Here is a 15,743-nt window from a genome sequence, read left to right as displayed (position 1 = left end):
GAGCCAGATGCTCACTGGCATAACTCTCTCTCTCTCTCTCTCTCTCTCTCTCTCTCTCTCTCTCTCTCTCTCTCTCTCTTGCATAAGCATGTTCAGTCCCTCAGGATGGTCATGAACACTTGTGGTACACAGTGACATGGGACAGAGAAATTTCCGTTGCTCTCCCTGGGTTCTTGGACAACAGATGACTCTAACCACATGGCACCATGTTGTGTCCTCTGCTCCTCTGCTTTATTCACCACTCACTGACTTCCCTGCAACTAAGTCCCTGGGTTAAAACACAGGCAGGTCAGCTGTGCTTCCAAATCAGGTGGAACAGCGTGGATCCTGCCCCTCAGAAGTCACTCCTCAGCCACACACAGCAGCGCCATACACTCAAGTACTGTTTAATCCAGTGATTTATTTCAATGCAGTGTTTCATAGAACCACCACCATTGTTTATCTTTGATGGAAAATTGTAAACTGGTTTCTTATAAAGAGCTATCAGAGATTTTTGAGAGTTTTTTTCTAAGCTCATTTTAGTAATGTCAGACTGCCTCTCTGAGACCCAATATTATGATAAAGAAGGTGAATTAAAAGAGTCCCTACTTTCCAGGTACTCCCAGTAACAAAGTGGGGGCAGTTTTTAAGGAAAAATTGGGATATAATATGATGAATTAGAAAATCAGATTTTGGGGGGAAGAAGTCTTATCCAAATAGTCAGAGATTGCAGGGAAGAAGACCACGCCCTCATCTGTTCTTGAATATCAATTTCGTTCCATTTCCATTCAACTAGTGTGAGACTTAGGGATGGTTTCATGGGTCTTACTGACATCTCAGAAACCACACTAGTGACACGTAAAAAAACCTAATGAATATTGTCGGTGTGGTTCTTCTTACTCGAGAAGTATGTCCAGTTCTTTGTGAGCCATTAGCTAGCAAAACCAAAGACACATTTCTAGAAGGTCTTGAAGTTAGCCAGGACCCCTGAACTTCACCGTGATGCCAAATGAGACAGAGAGGATTAGTCAGTGTGGAGGAAAGGCAGCTGCATGGACTCAGAGTGACCTTAGCAGCCACAGGTAACTACTTCCTCCAAGAGAATCTCTCAGGACACCCTTCAATTTTTTTTTTTTTAAAGAGAAGAAAGACCTGGAAGTGACAGATACAGCTGACTTAAAGTTGTAATGGAATTTGGGGACTATTTCTAGCAAACAGGAACAAAGATTATATTGTGGATTATAACTAGCCACTGAATGATCTTCTAGAGAATTGCGGACACTCTGACCTGTCTCTTTTCGTACATTTCTGGGTCTTCCAATCTTCTCCTGTACCCTCCTGCTCCGTGCCTGGTTCTTGGTCTTCTCTCTTTACTCTGTTCTTTCTTTCTACCAGCGTGATCTCATCTACTCTACTGACCAGAAAAAAAAAAAAAAAGAAAAGAAAAAAACCCCACCAACCAAGATTTGCATCCCCTGCCTTGGTGAAGAAAAGAAAGTTTGTTGTTGCAAAGTAGAACTGCTCCTGTTTTAAAACTAGGTCTTAACTTTTTTCTAAAATGACCTAAGGTCCAGATATACTTTGTCTCTCTGGAATATGTCCCCACCCTCTCTCTACCCAGAAGACACTATACCCTCCACACCAGCGTTCTTAGCTTGACAGCTGTCTTTCAACCCTAGCTAGTCCGCACTCCTTTGGTGCTCTTCAACTGCCACACCCACCTCAGAGACCTTGCTTTCCCTCACGCCTTATGTTGACTGCCTTTAATGTGTCTGTGCATTGATAGCAAATCTAGGAGCTCTTCCGCCTTTGGCTAGCTTGATGCTATTTGGCAGTGACTCTTTGAGACCAACCAACTTAAGTCCTGCCTGCAGTAGGACTTCAGTATAAGTGTATCCATCTGACCTTCATTTTTTTTCCCCACTCCTGTCTGCATAAGTGGATAAAAACCAGGCGTCCGTGTAGTGAAGGGCAATGCCTTGCAGATGTAGTGAGATCCAATAACTGTCAGCAGGAGGGTTATATTTTTAAATACATCGTTATTATTTTTGTTTCATTACCACACACATTGACTAATACCTAATATCATAATTATAACTGATTTTACATTCGTACCAATTTTTGTGTCGTTTTCTTTTTTGGCTCCAAACGATGTGTTAGTTATTTGTGCCAAAGCAGCATTTCCTTTTCATGTCTCTAAGGTGAACAGTATACAAGTGAAAAGGTCTGGGAGTTCTGGGTTCAGGTCCTACCACTGCCACCAGCTGTGAGAGTCATTTAATCACTCCATGCCTCATTTTGGCCATCTGTGAAGCCAGGGTAAAAATAGCTTCTTGACCCACTTCAAAGGAATAGTCTTGAGGAACAACCTAGATAATATAAAAGCATTTTGTAACTTTGAATATTGGATTAAAAAAATAGTGATACTATTTACAGTAATAAAAAGCAATATTGTTCTCAGCAATGCTCTCTCCAGTGAATATTTTAATTCTTCCATTGTACCACCATTATTTTCTACTTTTTTATATTCCCCAATAAGTAGGCAGTCATCTTTCTTTTCATAAGCAAGTTTGTCATTGTATTGTCCAAGGTATTCAAATAATTCTGACCTGAAGACTAAATACAATCTTACTTTTCGGACAGTGTTGCTCCAGATTGATCTGTCTGTAAGTCCATCTCTCTGTCAAATTTTGTTCCTTATTTGAAATTAAACATGATTGGCTTGGTGGGTTTTGAGCAAGTGAATGAAAGAATGAATGAATAGAGGCAAAATCTTGAGGGCTCAATATTTTGAATGTTTCCTACTGATTTAAAGTGTTATAAACTTTAAATTTATAATTATTAAAAATTATATATTTTATAAATTCACTCATTTATAAAAATGAAGATTTTGATGATAAAATTGAGTCTTTTGTGTTGAAATTGGCACTATTCAGTAGTTTATAAAATACTTTAACATTTAGTGACATTTTAATTTAAAGCAACAATGGCCTTTTACTAGTAGAAATGCTAAACTACAGTGTTTCTAATGAAGAATAAAGTATAGACATTGTTACAAAATCTCATAGTTCACTACCTTCAAGAGTATCACACATATTAATGAACCTAAATTCAGGAGGATTAGAACTCAAAATGAGAGTTTATCATATATCAGATTTTTTTAATGAAAAAAAAATTGAAATTCCTCATTTGTCTTAAAAAGAGGAAATTCTTAATGGAAATTCACCTAACAACACGGAAAGGTCAGGTCTCTGCAAGGCTAATTCTTGTAATTTACATAGTTAGAAAAAGAGAAAAGAATTAGAATAGTTTAAATGAACCTGGAAAATTTCCTACTATGTAATTGAAATTAGAATTGATAAGGCATAAGAGAGGATTTACTTGTTAAGAGTCACAAGGGTTTGCAATTAAATGGTGACTTGAAACAGTATCAGTAGTGATTTACTCAGTACCCTCTAGCCAATGAGAGAACTGCTCTTTTGAAATGTGGGAAATGCTCAGCAATATAACACAAACTGTCATCTCTGGTCCTGGAGAAGGATCACATTTTCTATAACTTGCACACACATCTCTAAATGAAATTTTAAAATATTATTATGTGCTAAAGGCCAAGCCAAATTTTATAACCAGGATGCAGTTATTGTTGGTGCTCAAACCCTGACATCCAGAGTGTCATTGGCTTTCAGCAGGGAAGGAGAAACAATTCTTTAAACCTTCAGACAAATGTGACTGACTAGTCCATTTGTCATTCTACTGTCTTCAGCACTTGAAGTATTTTAATTTTTATTCAATAATGTAACCTTTGGAGCTTTGCCTAATAATGACTTCAGTGGTGCTGGCCTTCCAGCAGATAAATTAAAATGGAAATGCATATTTTCTAATTATGCATCCAGCCCTAGTTGCACATTGGCAGAGGTGGCCGCGTGGAATGTTAAGTCTGCACCGTCACTAGCCTCTGTGTAAGATCCAAGTTTCCCAAAGTCACTTTCTTCATCATGCGAGGGATGGCCAAGACTCTGATCAGTAATATGTAGCTATATACAATCAGAAGGAAAACACTTAAACATCCCAGCATGGTATTTCCATTTAAATCTGATTACAGTGAAATAAAACTGTAGCCATTAAAGGTTTAGAAGAACTACAAATACAAGCCGTAAAAGAAGACAGATAGTAAATGAGGTAGTAAAACATTTCAGCAGGGCAAACAGTTTACAGCTCTCATTCAAGTCTTCCTGAAACAGGCTGTGAATTCACCACAGACCCCCACACTGATCCCTGAGCTCTACTTAAACCTTCAATTAACCTTTCACGCCTAATGAAGCTGTTTTCCTGGAAAATTAAAATATATAGTGGTGACTGCTTTTACGCAGACTTGGGAGGCAAGCATTTCAAAATGAATGACTTTTTCTGAGGCTTTGTTCCAATGTACAATGCTGGTAGTATGTTGATATATCAAGCAAGAATGTTCTTTCCAAGGCAATTTCATTTGATGTGCAGTATTTTATTACTGTACTTATTAATTGTTTGCATAATTGTGAAAAAACACACATCAGTAATTTTGTGATTAGGTTGTTACTGCTGGAGTCTACTAATACCAACTCACTGCCTTTATGAGTCTAGAGTTTTTACTAACGACAATGGAATGTCCCATGTTTCTTTGTGGTAGTGTTCATTGCAGATTTAGTGGCTTAAGAAGATGTATTTACAGGGCTGGAGAGACAGCAGGGTGGGTGAGGCTTTTGCCTTGCAAGCAGCCAGCCTGGGTTCAGTCCTTGGCACTGCATAGGATTCCTGAAGTCCCACAGGTGTAATTCTGTGTCAGTTCCAGGAGTAAGACCAGAGAACCACTGGTTGCAGCTTACCACTTAAACAGTGATTAGTCAATTATATTGCTTTCTCTTTAGGGCATATCTGCATGTGTCAATAGGGAAACAGAGATTTCCTATTTTACAATGCAGATACTTGTTTGTTTGTTTTTTTCTAGAATCTGGGATCTGGGTTACACCCCTTTGCACTCATTCCCAAGGCCTCACATGTGGAAGGCAAGTTCTCCACCGCTGACCTTCATTCCCTGCCCTTGGGTAGATGTTTTTGGCGCATCTGCTTATTTGATTCTTCGTGATAGCTCTTGGTATCCAAATTGTCACTTAAATCACTTGTCAACCCGTTGATCTTCGATTTGCTCGAGCGGGCGCCAGCAACATCTCCATTTGTCCCTGTCACGTGCGAGTGTAGTCCATTTATATCTGCTATTTGGTATTCAAATTAGTAACGACTAAACGCTTCTAAATCATGCCCATATCTGCATGGTTCCTAAAGAGGCAGCATCCTTCCCAGCTGGCCCTGGGCTGAGTGACCCAGAGCCACTACTAAGATGTTCTCTGACAGCCAGTTTCACTCAGCAACGCCAAGTGGCCATGGAAACGAATAGGAAATGAACAGTGCTTTGGACTTTTTGAAGCCATCTCTAATTCCTGTTTGGAATGTCCAAATGTCTGGTATTTAAGAACTCAAAGTGCAAAAAGGATAAAGCACGTAAGGCTTACAATAAATATTGAAGCCCCTGCAATTGTATTGCATCCCCCAGCGTATTTTGATGTAAATTCTGCTAGCCTGCAGCTTCTGTGCCTCATCTTGACGTGGTAAATGAAATTCCTTTAGACCACCAGTCTAAAATAATGAATTGTTCTCCTACTTAATTATATTGCTTCGATAACAAGAAACTATGCGAGGCCTAGAGAGCACAGTAAGTGAGGTTGCATAGGATGATTTGTGTGACGTTTTGAAAAATAATCTTCTGGAGCGACCTGGTTTTAATGGAACTCTGATGGTGAGCCGCATGTGCCCCGTGCTCTGCCTGTGGGGAGAAGGCCTGCCTCCCCCCTCATGGGGATGTTGGGTGCTAACCAGAACAACTCCTACCTGGAAATGTTCCCAGGACATCTAATCCCAAAGAAAGCCTTTACCTCAATTTGGGGTGAAGATTTGGGGGTCAGAGTTAAGGCAAATGCCTTGCACACTATCACCCTAGTTCGATCTAACACCATCTGGTCTTTTAGGCATTGCCCTGTGCAGCCCTGGAAGTCCCTGAGTTATCACCAGGTTTGGTCCAGATAACCCCCATCACCAAAGGACCAGAGCACCAAAACGCTCTCTGGCCCTTGCAACAAACCATTCACCATGAATTGCTAGGAGGGAGGCTAGGGCCATGAGCATTGCTTGGGGGTCCCCAACCTCCATGTCCAAAAGTGATTTTATTTCTAAGTGGTTTTTATTTATTTGTTTGTTTTATTGAAACAGTGTGAGAATCACAGTTGCAAAGTTGTTCATGATTGGGTTTCACTCATAAAATGTTCCAACACCCAACCCTTCCCCAGCATACATTTTCCCACCACCAATATCCCCAGTTTTCCTTCCACAAACCTCCAGACTTTCTGTCTCTATGGCAGTTCTCTCTCTCTCTCACTCACTCGCTCTCTCTCTCTCTCACTCCTTCCTTTCTTCTCCCCCTCCTTCCCTCCCTCCCCCTTTGTCTGTCCCTCCCTTCCTCCTTTTAGGCATTATGGTTTGCAATATAGGTACCGAAAGATGATCATGTGACAGATGACAGATTTCTCTTGCTATTTTGATGTCTGAGATCACACTCTTGCTTGTGATGTGCCCAGGACTGTGCACACTTCCTTGTGGCACCCAGGGATCTGAAGATCACACTTGGCTGTGTGGAGCAGTGATGGGGATCACACTTGGTGCCTCACACCTTCAAGACAGAGACTAAGCCACTCAGTCACGTTCCCGGTGCTGGGTTAGTGTTTGTTGTTAATTCAGGGAAGTTCTCAAGCTGTTTGCCCAGAACTTGCTCTACAACCAGAACTCCCACTTACTGTTCTTTGATAGGGGCCCAAGGTGTGTTTGTGTGTGTGTGTGTGTGTGTGTGTGTGTGTGAAGGCTTCAGGCTGCCTGATTCAAGGCTAAAGATAAGGGGCCAGGAAAGGAAGGCCCCTCTTTTGGTGGATGGGGCTCTGTGGTGACTTGTTGGCCCAAAGCAGGATCAAAAATATCAGGGAAGCTGTCAGTAATTCTCCAAGTCTGAGACCCCTTGTTACAAGGTCAGTGATCTGACCCCCAGGTTATTCCTAGAGAACAGTTTGATTCCTCCAGATCTGAGCTCACGGCCCCCATCAGGGATGGATTATTGTAGAAAAGGGATTGTTTTCGGAGCAGGTTGCTGGTGCTGGAAGGCTAGAATTCTTTTCTCATGTATGGTCTGACCCATGTACTCAGTCTCTCACTGGCAAACAAGTGTTACCTCTGGCTGGCACCAGATAATCTCGTCACCATGCCACCAGACCCCTTGCCAGGCTGTTTCACTCAGGACGCCCGGGGGTGGGGGGTGAGATCCCTCTCCATCCCGAGGGACCCAGCCCTGGCAGCCAAAAGCCCCAGAACTCCACTGTCCCCACCACCAGGCTCATAGCTGCTCTCCACATGCTCAGGCTGAGCCTCACCCATGAACCTATTCTTGGAATGTGGCCTCGTTACACTTCATAGGACACACCCTACCCATACTCCAAGAGTACCACACCACATTTGATGGGGTTCAAAGTAGGAGGTAACCAATCCTAGAGGAAATTATATATTTTTACAGATATATATATAAATAAATATAAAAACCACACAAGGCTCAATCTTAAACAACATGTTAGTGATCTCTTATCACTGTATCACTGTCATCCTGATGATCATCGATTTGCTCGAGTGGGCCTAGTAACGTTTCTATTTGTCCTAGCCCTGAGATTTTAGCAGCCTCTCTTTACTCGTCCTTCCCAATGGTGCTGCATTAGAGGCTCTTTCAGGGCCAGGGAAATGAGACCCATCATTGTTACTGTTTTTGGCATATGAATACACCACAGGGAGCTTGCCAGGATCTCATGTGCTCATGTGCGGGCAGGATACTCTCGGTAGCTTGCCAGGTTCTCCGAGAGGGAGAACTAGGCTATAAGATGTCACATGATGCAGCCTCGCGCTTCCAAGAGCTTGGTTTTATAGTCTCTGGATGTTGGCTGTTGATGGGATTACATAACGCTGAGGGGGCAGTTTCTGGGTGTGACTGCCTAGCTAATGGAAAATGGGGGATCTGGGTGGAAGAGGCCCAGTCCTGATCCTAGCAGGCTTGGAGATCTCAGCCCCAGGTCCCGCACACCTGGGTTCCTCTGCCAGTTCCTTCATACGTGAGGCTCATCCAAGCATGTGCAGAATGGCCTTGAGCATGGCTGTGGCTGGGTTCTGGAGGTCTGCTGCTGCTGGGGCTCTGCTCGGGGTGGTGAGGGAAACTCAACCAGGCCCCTTCAAGGGGCCCCTTTAAAGACAGCCAGGTGCAGGGGCAAGAGACTCTGTCCCCCAAGTGATCTCTTATAGAAGGACTTAATGGCCCTTGGGTGAAATACAACAATCTTCACACTCTTTCCTCTAAGGATACTTTTTGTAGCATTTTCAGTGGTTTTTCATAACAAGCAACACAAAAATATATTATTTTGGTTCTGCTTTGGGACAGGAATTGGGGTCTGCATGGGTACGAAAGGTGGAATTGTTGTTTAAATACTAAATGTAATAAAATATTGTGAACTACTTTATAAAATATATTTTAAAAAAAGCTACAGACTGGACTTTCCTCGATATCAATTAAAAAATAAATTAGGCTCCCTACAGTAACAGAGTATGCTAAAGGGCAAGGAAAGAAATTACCTTAATTTCTCAGGCTCTTTATTAATGAGCATCTCACATGCAGTGTAATTCAGGAAGTTGGGGACCTTGTCTCTCTTGCTCAGTCCTGTGTTCCGCGAGCTGGTTGTAGGTTGAAAGACAGCCGATCAGCTGCTGAGTGATGGTTGGTGGTGGTAGTGTTTCAGTTCTCCTATTAAGACATGAAGAAATGAGAAGAGTAATAAAAATTAAACACTCAGCACACACACATGATAAGTAAGATGCACACACCCCTGTGCAGTTATGATTGTTGAGTTGTAATATTCATAAATCGTAATGGCTTATGGTGGGCCAACCAACTATGTGGTCCAGAAACTATAAAGCTTCAGTATGAATCTAAACATCATCTAATCCAGGGAGAACATAAGGACTGAGCAACCTTTTCTCTGGTTGGTTGCTGAAAGGACCCTCACATCTCACCGCCCCAGGAAAAGACAAAACGTCTCCTTGCACATTGCCATTTATGTAACCTGAAAAGGCATTGATGGTTCCATTTTCCTGGAAAAGGAAAAAAAGCAGTAAAATAAAAAATAACCCTGATTTGCAGGTTTGTTTCTAAATTAAGAATTGAATATGGTTTTAGATTTCCTATTTTCCACTGAGTGTTTCCAAGCCCACAAATCATTAGTAAGCCCAGGATGTGCTATGAAAGACACTAATTAGGCTCTGGACTTCACATACCCCCCAAATACACAGATACAGTGTCAGTTTGGGATTAGTATTTCCTGTTTGGCAATACAAACTGTTTACTCCTCCTTGGGTGCTATATCTCTTGTGAGAAAAACATTTCTGTAAATAGAAAAACATTGTTTTCCGGAGCTCCTTTGCAGTAGGTCATACAGTGGTTTAATGAATAACATGATTTCATATTTGGAGGCTGTGATCCCTGAAATCAGTCTAAGTGTTCTCTGTCTACTTTAAAGGAGACATATATTATCATCTTCTTTGGCTGTTTCTGGATGAGATGAGCCAAGGATTAAGTAACATAACGTAAGTTATGACGGAAGCATGCCAGGAGAGATGCAGAAACAAGGTCTGCCTGAACTGAACTCTTAACCCAGCCATGGTCTGTGAGCAAAACAAGTGGTCTAGCTCCTCTTAAAGAAATAAGAACATAATTATTTCCCCCAGCAAAGTGGTAAAAGCATCTCTCTTGGACACTTTAGCCATTCGTGACTGCTCTTCAAAGGTCAAGAAAGCAATTTTTATTCTAACTTCAAAGCTGGAGAAATAGTGCAGTGGGTTAAGAGGCCTACCTTGCAATCAGCTGACTCTAGGTCCCAGTGTCACATGTGGTCCCCGGAGTATTCCCAGGGCTCATTCCAGAGTACACCTAGAGTAACCCCTGAGCACCACCAGGTGTGGTCCCTAAACCCCAAAAAGAAGACAAAAAATAAACATTGAAGGTTTGAGCCTGCATGGTTTCTAAGAAATCAGGGAAGTAACTAATATCCTAAAAGAGCAGATTGGCTTAACAATAACCTTGAGAGGGTAAGGCTTTCAGATTGGACATTGACGGGTGTAATTAGTGTAGCAGATAGTGTGATGATGTCATTTCTCATGAATTTCCCTCCTCGTATACCTTCTCTTCTGTTTTGCAATGCACCAGTAGGTATAGTCAAGGTGGGCCACAAACTCCGTGGTCCATAAATGAGCCCAGACCATTGTGGGCGCCTGCATATAGTTTATTGGATGCTTCCCTTGTAAGCCTGTTCATCTCTTGTCATTGCTGAGCAACTTGAACCTGGGACTGAGGTCTCCTCGCCTGCCTCCTCTCACCCCTTCTTCTCTGCCCAACTTGAAGTTTTCTATTAGCTATGAAAAGAACTAAAAGGTCATTAAAACCTTCTTGGGGAAATGAAAGGATCTCTGTGACAAAACTTACTTGCATTCTATTTGGGCCTTTTCACAGACCCTTTGAGCCCTGTTCTCCCTCTTGGCAGTGCTGTGCTAGGTGAATTCTCCTTCCTCTTACAATTTTGCTTCTCTTCTTTATTTCTTTTTCTCTCTGTTCATAAATCTCTGGAGCCATGTTCTTGCCCTCCCATGTTTGAACTTTCCCTAGAATAAAGTGACCTGCAAGAAGAAAAGAGTTCAGTGATCCTTTATGTAGGAAAAGATGCTATAAGAGAGCCTCCCTCTGGCACCATGGAGAAGGCCTGAAGTCTCAGAGATCAGTTTTACCTCCGGTTACAGCCCAGTTTCCAAAACCATGGAAAAGAGAAATGAACCACAAGTACTTCAGTAACCTCTTCTTAAGCAATCTGGTTTCTCCGTCTCTTTTGAAACTTTTTTTTTAACTCCAAAATTGTTTTGGTCTCAACAGAAGCAAAAATGATTTATGTGTCGCTATGATAAATGAGGGTTTCTGATGGAGCCATTGTGTGTTCAAATTTGAAGCCTTTAGAACTCCTGAACATCTTGCCAAACGTTCTTGTCAAGCATAAAATCAAACAGGATGGAAGAACAATATTCTTTTAATTTGATAACTAGACATCTCCTTTGGTGTTGATACTCTGCCGATGATACTCCAGTTCCTTTGATTGTTTTTAAGACTTTTGTCTGCTCAGATTCTGCACAGTTTGTCCCTGGCCCCGAAATGTCCCGCCAAGCATTTATTTAAGCGCCTTTTTTCTTCTCTTCCAGGTCTCGCGATTGCCAGTGCCCTCGTAGATATTTCACAACAGAAGCCTTCAGAGAATAAAGACAAGACTTCGGGAGTCAGAAATCGAAAGCATCACCTCTCAACACGTCAGGGAACTTGTGTCTGAGAAGCAGAAACTGTGCCCGGCTCTTTCAGAGTATTTGACTTTGCGGGTGGCTTCCTCTAAAGCTGGTCTCTGGCCTCGGCTCTGATGGAGGCCAGCCCATGTACGGACCGCAGGACCGAGTCCAGCTCCCTCCAAATGGGTCATGACCCAAGTGGCCAAAGAATGCTCACAAGTTTTCTAGAAGTAACAGTATTGATGGTCACCGGCAATGAAGTCAGTTTTTATGACTCTCTTAGGCTTATCGTAGGTAATATTAAATTACTCTAGAAAAAAGATGTATATTGTTTCTTAATGCAGATGAAAGATATGTAATTCGTATAAACCAAATTGTTTATATCCCAAGACTTTAAAGAGAGACATTTTATAATGCCTGAATGAGGAGAATTGTACAGTTTTTGCCTCATACACATAAACTTAAACCTCTTGTATATTTAATGGGAAGTGAATGGGAAATTAACAAATGGCAATGGGTTTCAATGCTATTTTATCTCGGTATAAATGTAAAAGCAAGATTTTGATTTCATAGAATGTAGGTAATGTATTTCAATGTCTCACATGACTCTCATGTCCCAAACTCCGTCAGAGAATGTGACAATTTTCCACATAGCTGGAATGCAGGCCCAAATTAGCCCATTTGGATGAATGGTATGTGCGACTTCACAGGAGGTTTATTAGAATTCTGAGTGAAGAGGACATTCCTGTAGTCCATGCCAACTGCCTAACTCATTATCAGAGCTGATAGAGCATGGAAGAGCCTGTCCAGCAATCAGTCACTCCCCTCCTTCCAAAAAGCAAGCTCCTAAAACCGCAAACCTAAATAGAGCGGAAGTCATTTTGAGAGTATGCCCAAGTCTCTTTCCAAGATGGTAGTTTTTAATTGCCTCCAAATCACTGGATCAGACCTCAGTGATCCACTTGCATTCTCATAAGAACCCATCCATGAACGCCTTTGATATTTCTCTCCTCACTGCTAGATTTTATCTACTGTTCAAAGGTGTTATGAGAAATTTTTAGAGGCACTGCCTCCCAAATTATACCCAGGTTCACTCCTGCCAGCTCTTTCATTTAGACAATGTGGAGAGAAAAGCATCCACAGTATTTTTATTCCTCTGACATGAATGCGTTGATTCCAGGAGACAAAGTCTCCAGTTTAAGAATAAACGCATTGTTTTCCAAATTCAGAATATTCTTAATGACTCATAACTGGCTAATGGTAGAAAGGAAGAATGATATTAAACAACTTTCACATTGAAACATACAATCATTTGTGTCCTAATAACGACAATAGTTGAGGAGCTTCAGAGCATGAAAGATATTTGGAAGGGGAGTTTCTTTACTTCCAAATGGCTATAGGCTACAATCAGAGCCATGGCAGGAGATCTAAAACTTCCGTATATGATATGATATTTTTGCAATATGAAGATCACTTAAATATAATTGATGTTTAGTACTATCTATGGACTTTTCATGTTCTTTGGATTTCTGGAGGAAGATGACACTTCACTGTTTACAGCTAATGCATAGTTTCCCGCATGCTATGGTTGTGCAGTAGCGGAATATGACCCCATTGTGATATTAAATGTTAATTTCATAATGCCATTTATCCATAGGCAGCTTAATTTGATGAGATTCGAATGTAATATATAACAGGAATGATCATACAATATGTAGTTGCATCGTATATAAGATTGCTAGGTTGCATCTAAACCATTCCTATGTCATTGTTTTGGTAATTAGGATCTTATGAATTATAGTATATATTCCTTATGTTGGCATGATGGTTTTGCTATTTTACATGTATTAAAAATAAGACTAATTCTTAGAGTAATTTTATCTAAAACCTGTGGGCTTTGCGGGAGGAGTGGAGCTGGTTGATTTTATTTCCCTTTAGTATATTCTTTCTTCAAAAAAAAGGGGGGAGCAACATTTGTAAAACATCTCCTAAAAGCAATCAACTAATTTTATTAGCTTCTTTTTGAACTATTTAATGTTGATTATTCTCCTGGGAAAATAAATCGGCAAAACTGGTGATTACAAAAGTATAAATCATTTTAAAAATAAACAATTCCCCAATTAGTTGAATTCTCTTACCAGTTGTCATGAAAGCGAGGTTATATAACAGAAACACAAAGCATGTCGAGTCGTATGTGAAAATCTACTTCAGCTCTATTTTCAGAGACACGCAGAAAACAGTATTACTGTAAAAGAGTTGTCAGGCTTCATCCCCTGGGTTCAAACTGGAAAACTTGAATTTTAGAAAATTAAGGGACAGAAAGCAATGTGAAGTTAAAGTCATCCTATACCTTTCTGGGCCAAATATAGCTAGCTCTGTGACTAATTATGCAGTATCTTCTTGACTTATCAAAGCTTTTTACTAGCAGTGAAATTCTTTACCCTCTAGGGCAGAAGATTTAAAAGCCCTTAGGGATCATGACTTAGAATCTGTGTCATGTTCCTTCCCTTCCCACTCCTCCAACTTTCCAAACACTTTACACTTGACTCTTATCTTTCCTTTTCTTTTATCCTTTTCTTTCTTTTCTTTTTTAAATCAAATCACAGGTATATACAGACATTTTTCAGGAGTTAGTGACTGAATTTCTTGAAAACCTAGCATTATGGTGGTGTTTTGTTGTTTTTTTTTTTTACTTTTTACTTTTTTTTTTTTACTTTACTTTTTTGTTCAGAATGACTTTAGTTCAGAAGCCTTTTTGAGAGTAAGTTTTCTTATTCTTCCCAATAAGGAAGGGCTGGAGTGATATAGCATAGCGGCAGGGCGTTTGCCTTGCACGCAGCCAAACTGTGTTCGATTCCTCCGCCCCTCCTGAGAGTATCTCGCCCGCACGGCAGAGCCTGGCAAGCAACCCGTGGCGTATTCAATATGCCAAAAACAGTAACAACAAGTCTCAAAATGGAGACGTTACTGGTGCCCGCTCAAGCAAATCGATGAGCACGGGATGACAGTGACAGACAGCGATGGAAATGGGGGTTGTGGTAAATATAATGAGGTTTTAATATTAATTGGGGAACACTGCACTGGAAAATTCTTGTTGAAAGAGATGCATGGGTGTTGGGGTCTCAGCAGCCAGTCTGAGACCCTGGCCAAATCCCCTGCCCTTAGAGATAGAAACAGGCTCTCTTCAAACAGGGCCCCAAGGCCCTGTGCCAGCACTCCACCCAGAAGGGCTCCCTGGTCGAGGAGATAGTGGGATAAAACTTGAAAGTCACCACTTGTCTGAGCTAAGCATACCCGGCCTTGGAAGGAGGGAACATAAATCATCAATTAACATCTGTAAAGGGCCTAGCAAAATGTTTTCTTCAGAGCTGATAACCAGGTGTCCTGGTTATCAATTGGTTACCCCAATCAATTTCATAAATTGTAAGAAGATTTTGATTCTCATCACTGCTTTCAAATGGAAATTTATTGTAATAATCATAGAAGAGGTGTGCACGTCACCATAATGTTTCATGGGAAAACGTCAAATTGGAGTATTTAAATATGTCCTCAATGCTTACTGTACTGCCCAATGCCTCGTTTCCCTTGGGTCTCCATAGACAGAGGTGTCCCTCTTCCCTATAGGATTATTACCGTGTAAAGTTGTGGGTAGACCTCAGGACAGACTTTGGAACGGGCCTTGAGCTATGGGATTCTGAGCAACACTTAACCATTTGAAACCTAAGATTTCCCATCACTGAGGGCAGATTGTGGTATTTAGGGTGCAGAGCTGCCTCGAGTGAGAAGATAATCAGTAGGTCACAGCCCACCTCAGAGCGGTAGAGCACAGGTACCAGAGACTTAGCAAGCACAGAGCCACCAGGCCCTGCCACTCTTTCTGCCACTGTTTTATGAATCCATCGGTTGATTTTGTTTCATTCGTCTTTTCACCATAAGTAAAAGCCAGGTAATGTTTTGGAAAGAAAGACGTCATGCAAATAATGAATAAGCTCCTATCTTTGTAGAATATAAAGTTTCTAAAATAAAAACATTTTGACATTTAGATACAGCGAGGCTTTGACTGCTTCAAAAAATATGTATATATAGTTTTAATAGAGTAATTCTAAAATTATGACTTTGTGAATTTAGACAGGGCAATCAGTTGCCATTCTCAAGTTCAGATAATATCTGCTGGTCATCTTTTTGTCACTGCCCATAAGACTGGTTCCAAAGTGTTTTACATCAAAGTTTTTTAAAAATTCAAATTGACCAAATGAAAAAAATTTTACCCACCTACACTT

At 41.0% G+C, this 15,743-nt stretch overlaps 1 protein-coding gene across 1 annotated transcript in view; it reads left to right on the top strand.

Annotated features, from left to right (window-relative positions):
• Positions 1-15,505, top strand: part of ATRNL1 (attractin like 1) — a 749,151-nt gene extending 733,646 nt beyond the window's left edge. The window contains exon 29 of the mRNA XM_055118743.1: positions 11,386-15,505. Within this exon, the coding sequence (XP_054974718.1) occupies positions 11,386-11,510 (125 nt within the window). The 3' untranslated portion in view covers positions 11,511-15,505. The remainder of the gene's footprint in view (positions 1-11,385) is intronic.
• The last annotated feature ends 238 nt before the right edge of the window (positions 15,506-15,743 follow it).

The sequence above is a fragment of the Sorex araneus genome, chromosome 11, assembly GCF_027595985.1.
Source record: "Sorex araneus isolate mSorAra2 chromosome 11, mSorAra2.pri, whole genome shotgun sequence".
NCBI lineage: Eukaryota > Metazoa > Chordata > Mammalia > Eulipotyphla > Soricidae > Sorex > Sorex araneus.
This window is presented reverse-complemented; position numbering and strand designations above follow the sequence as displayed.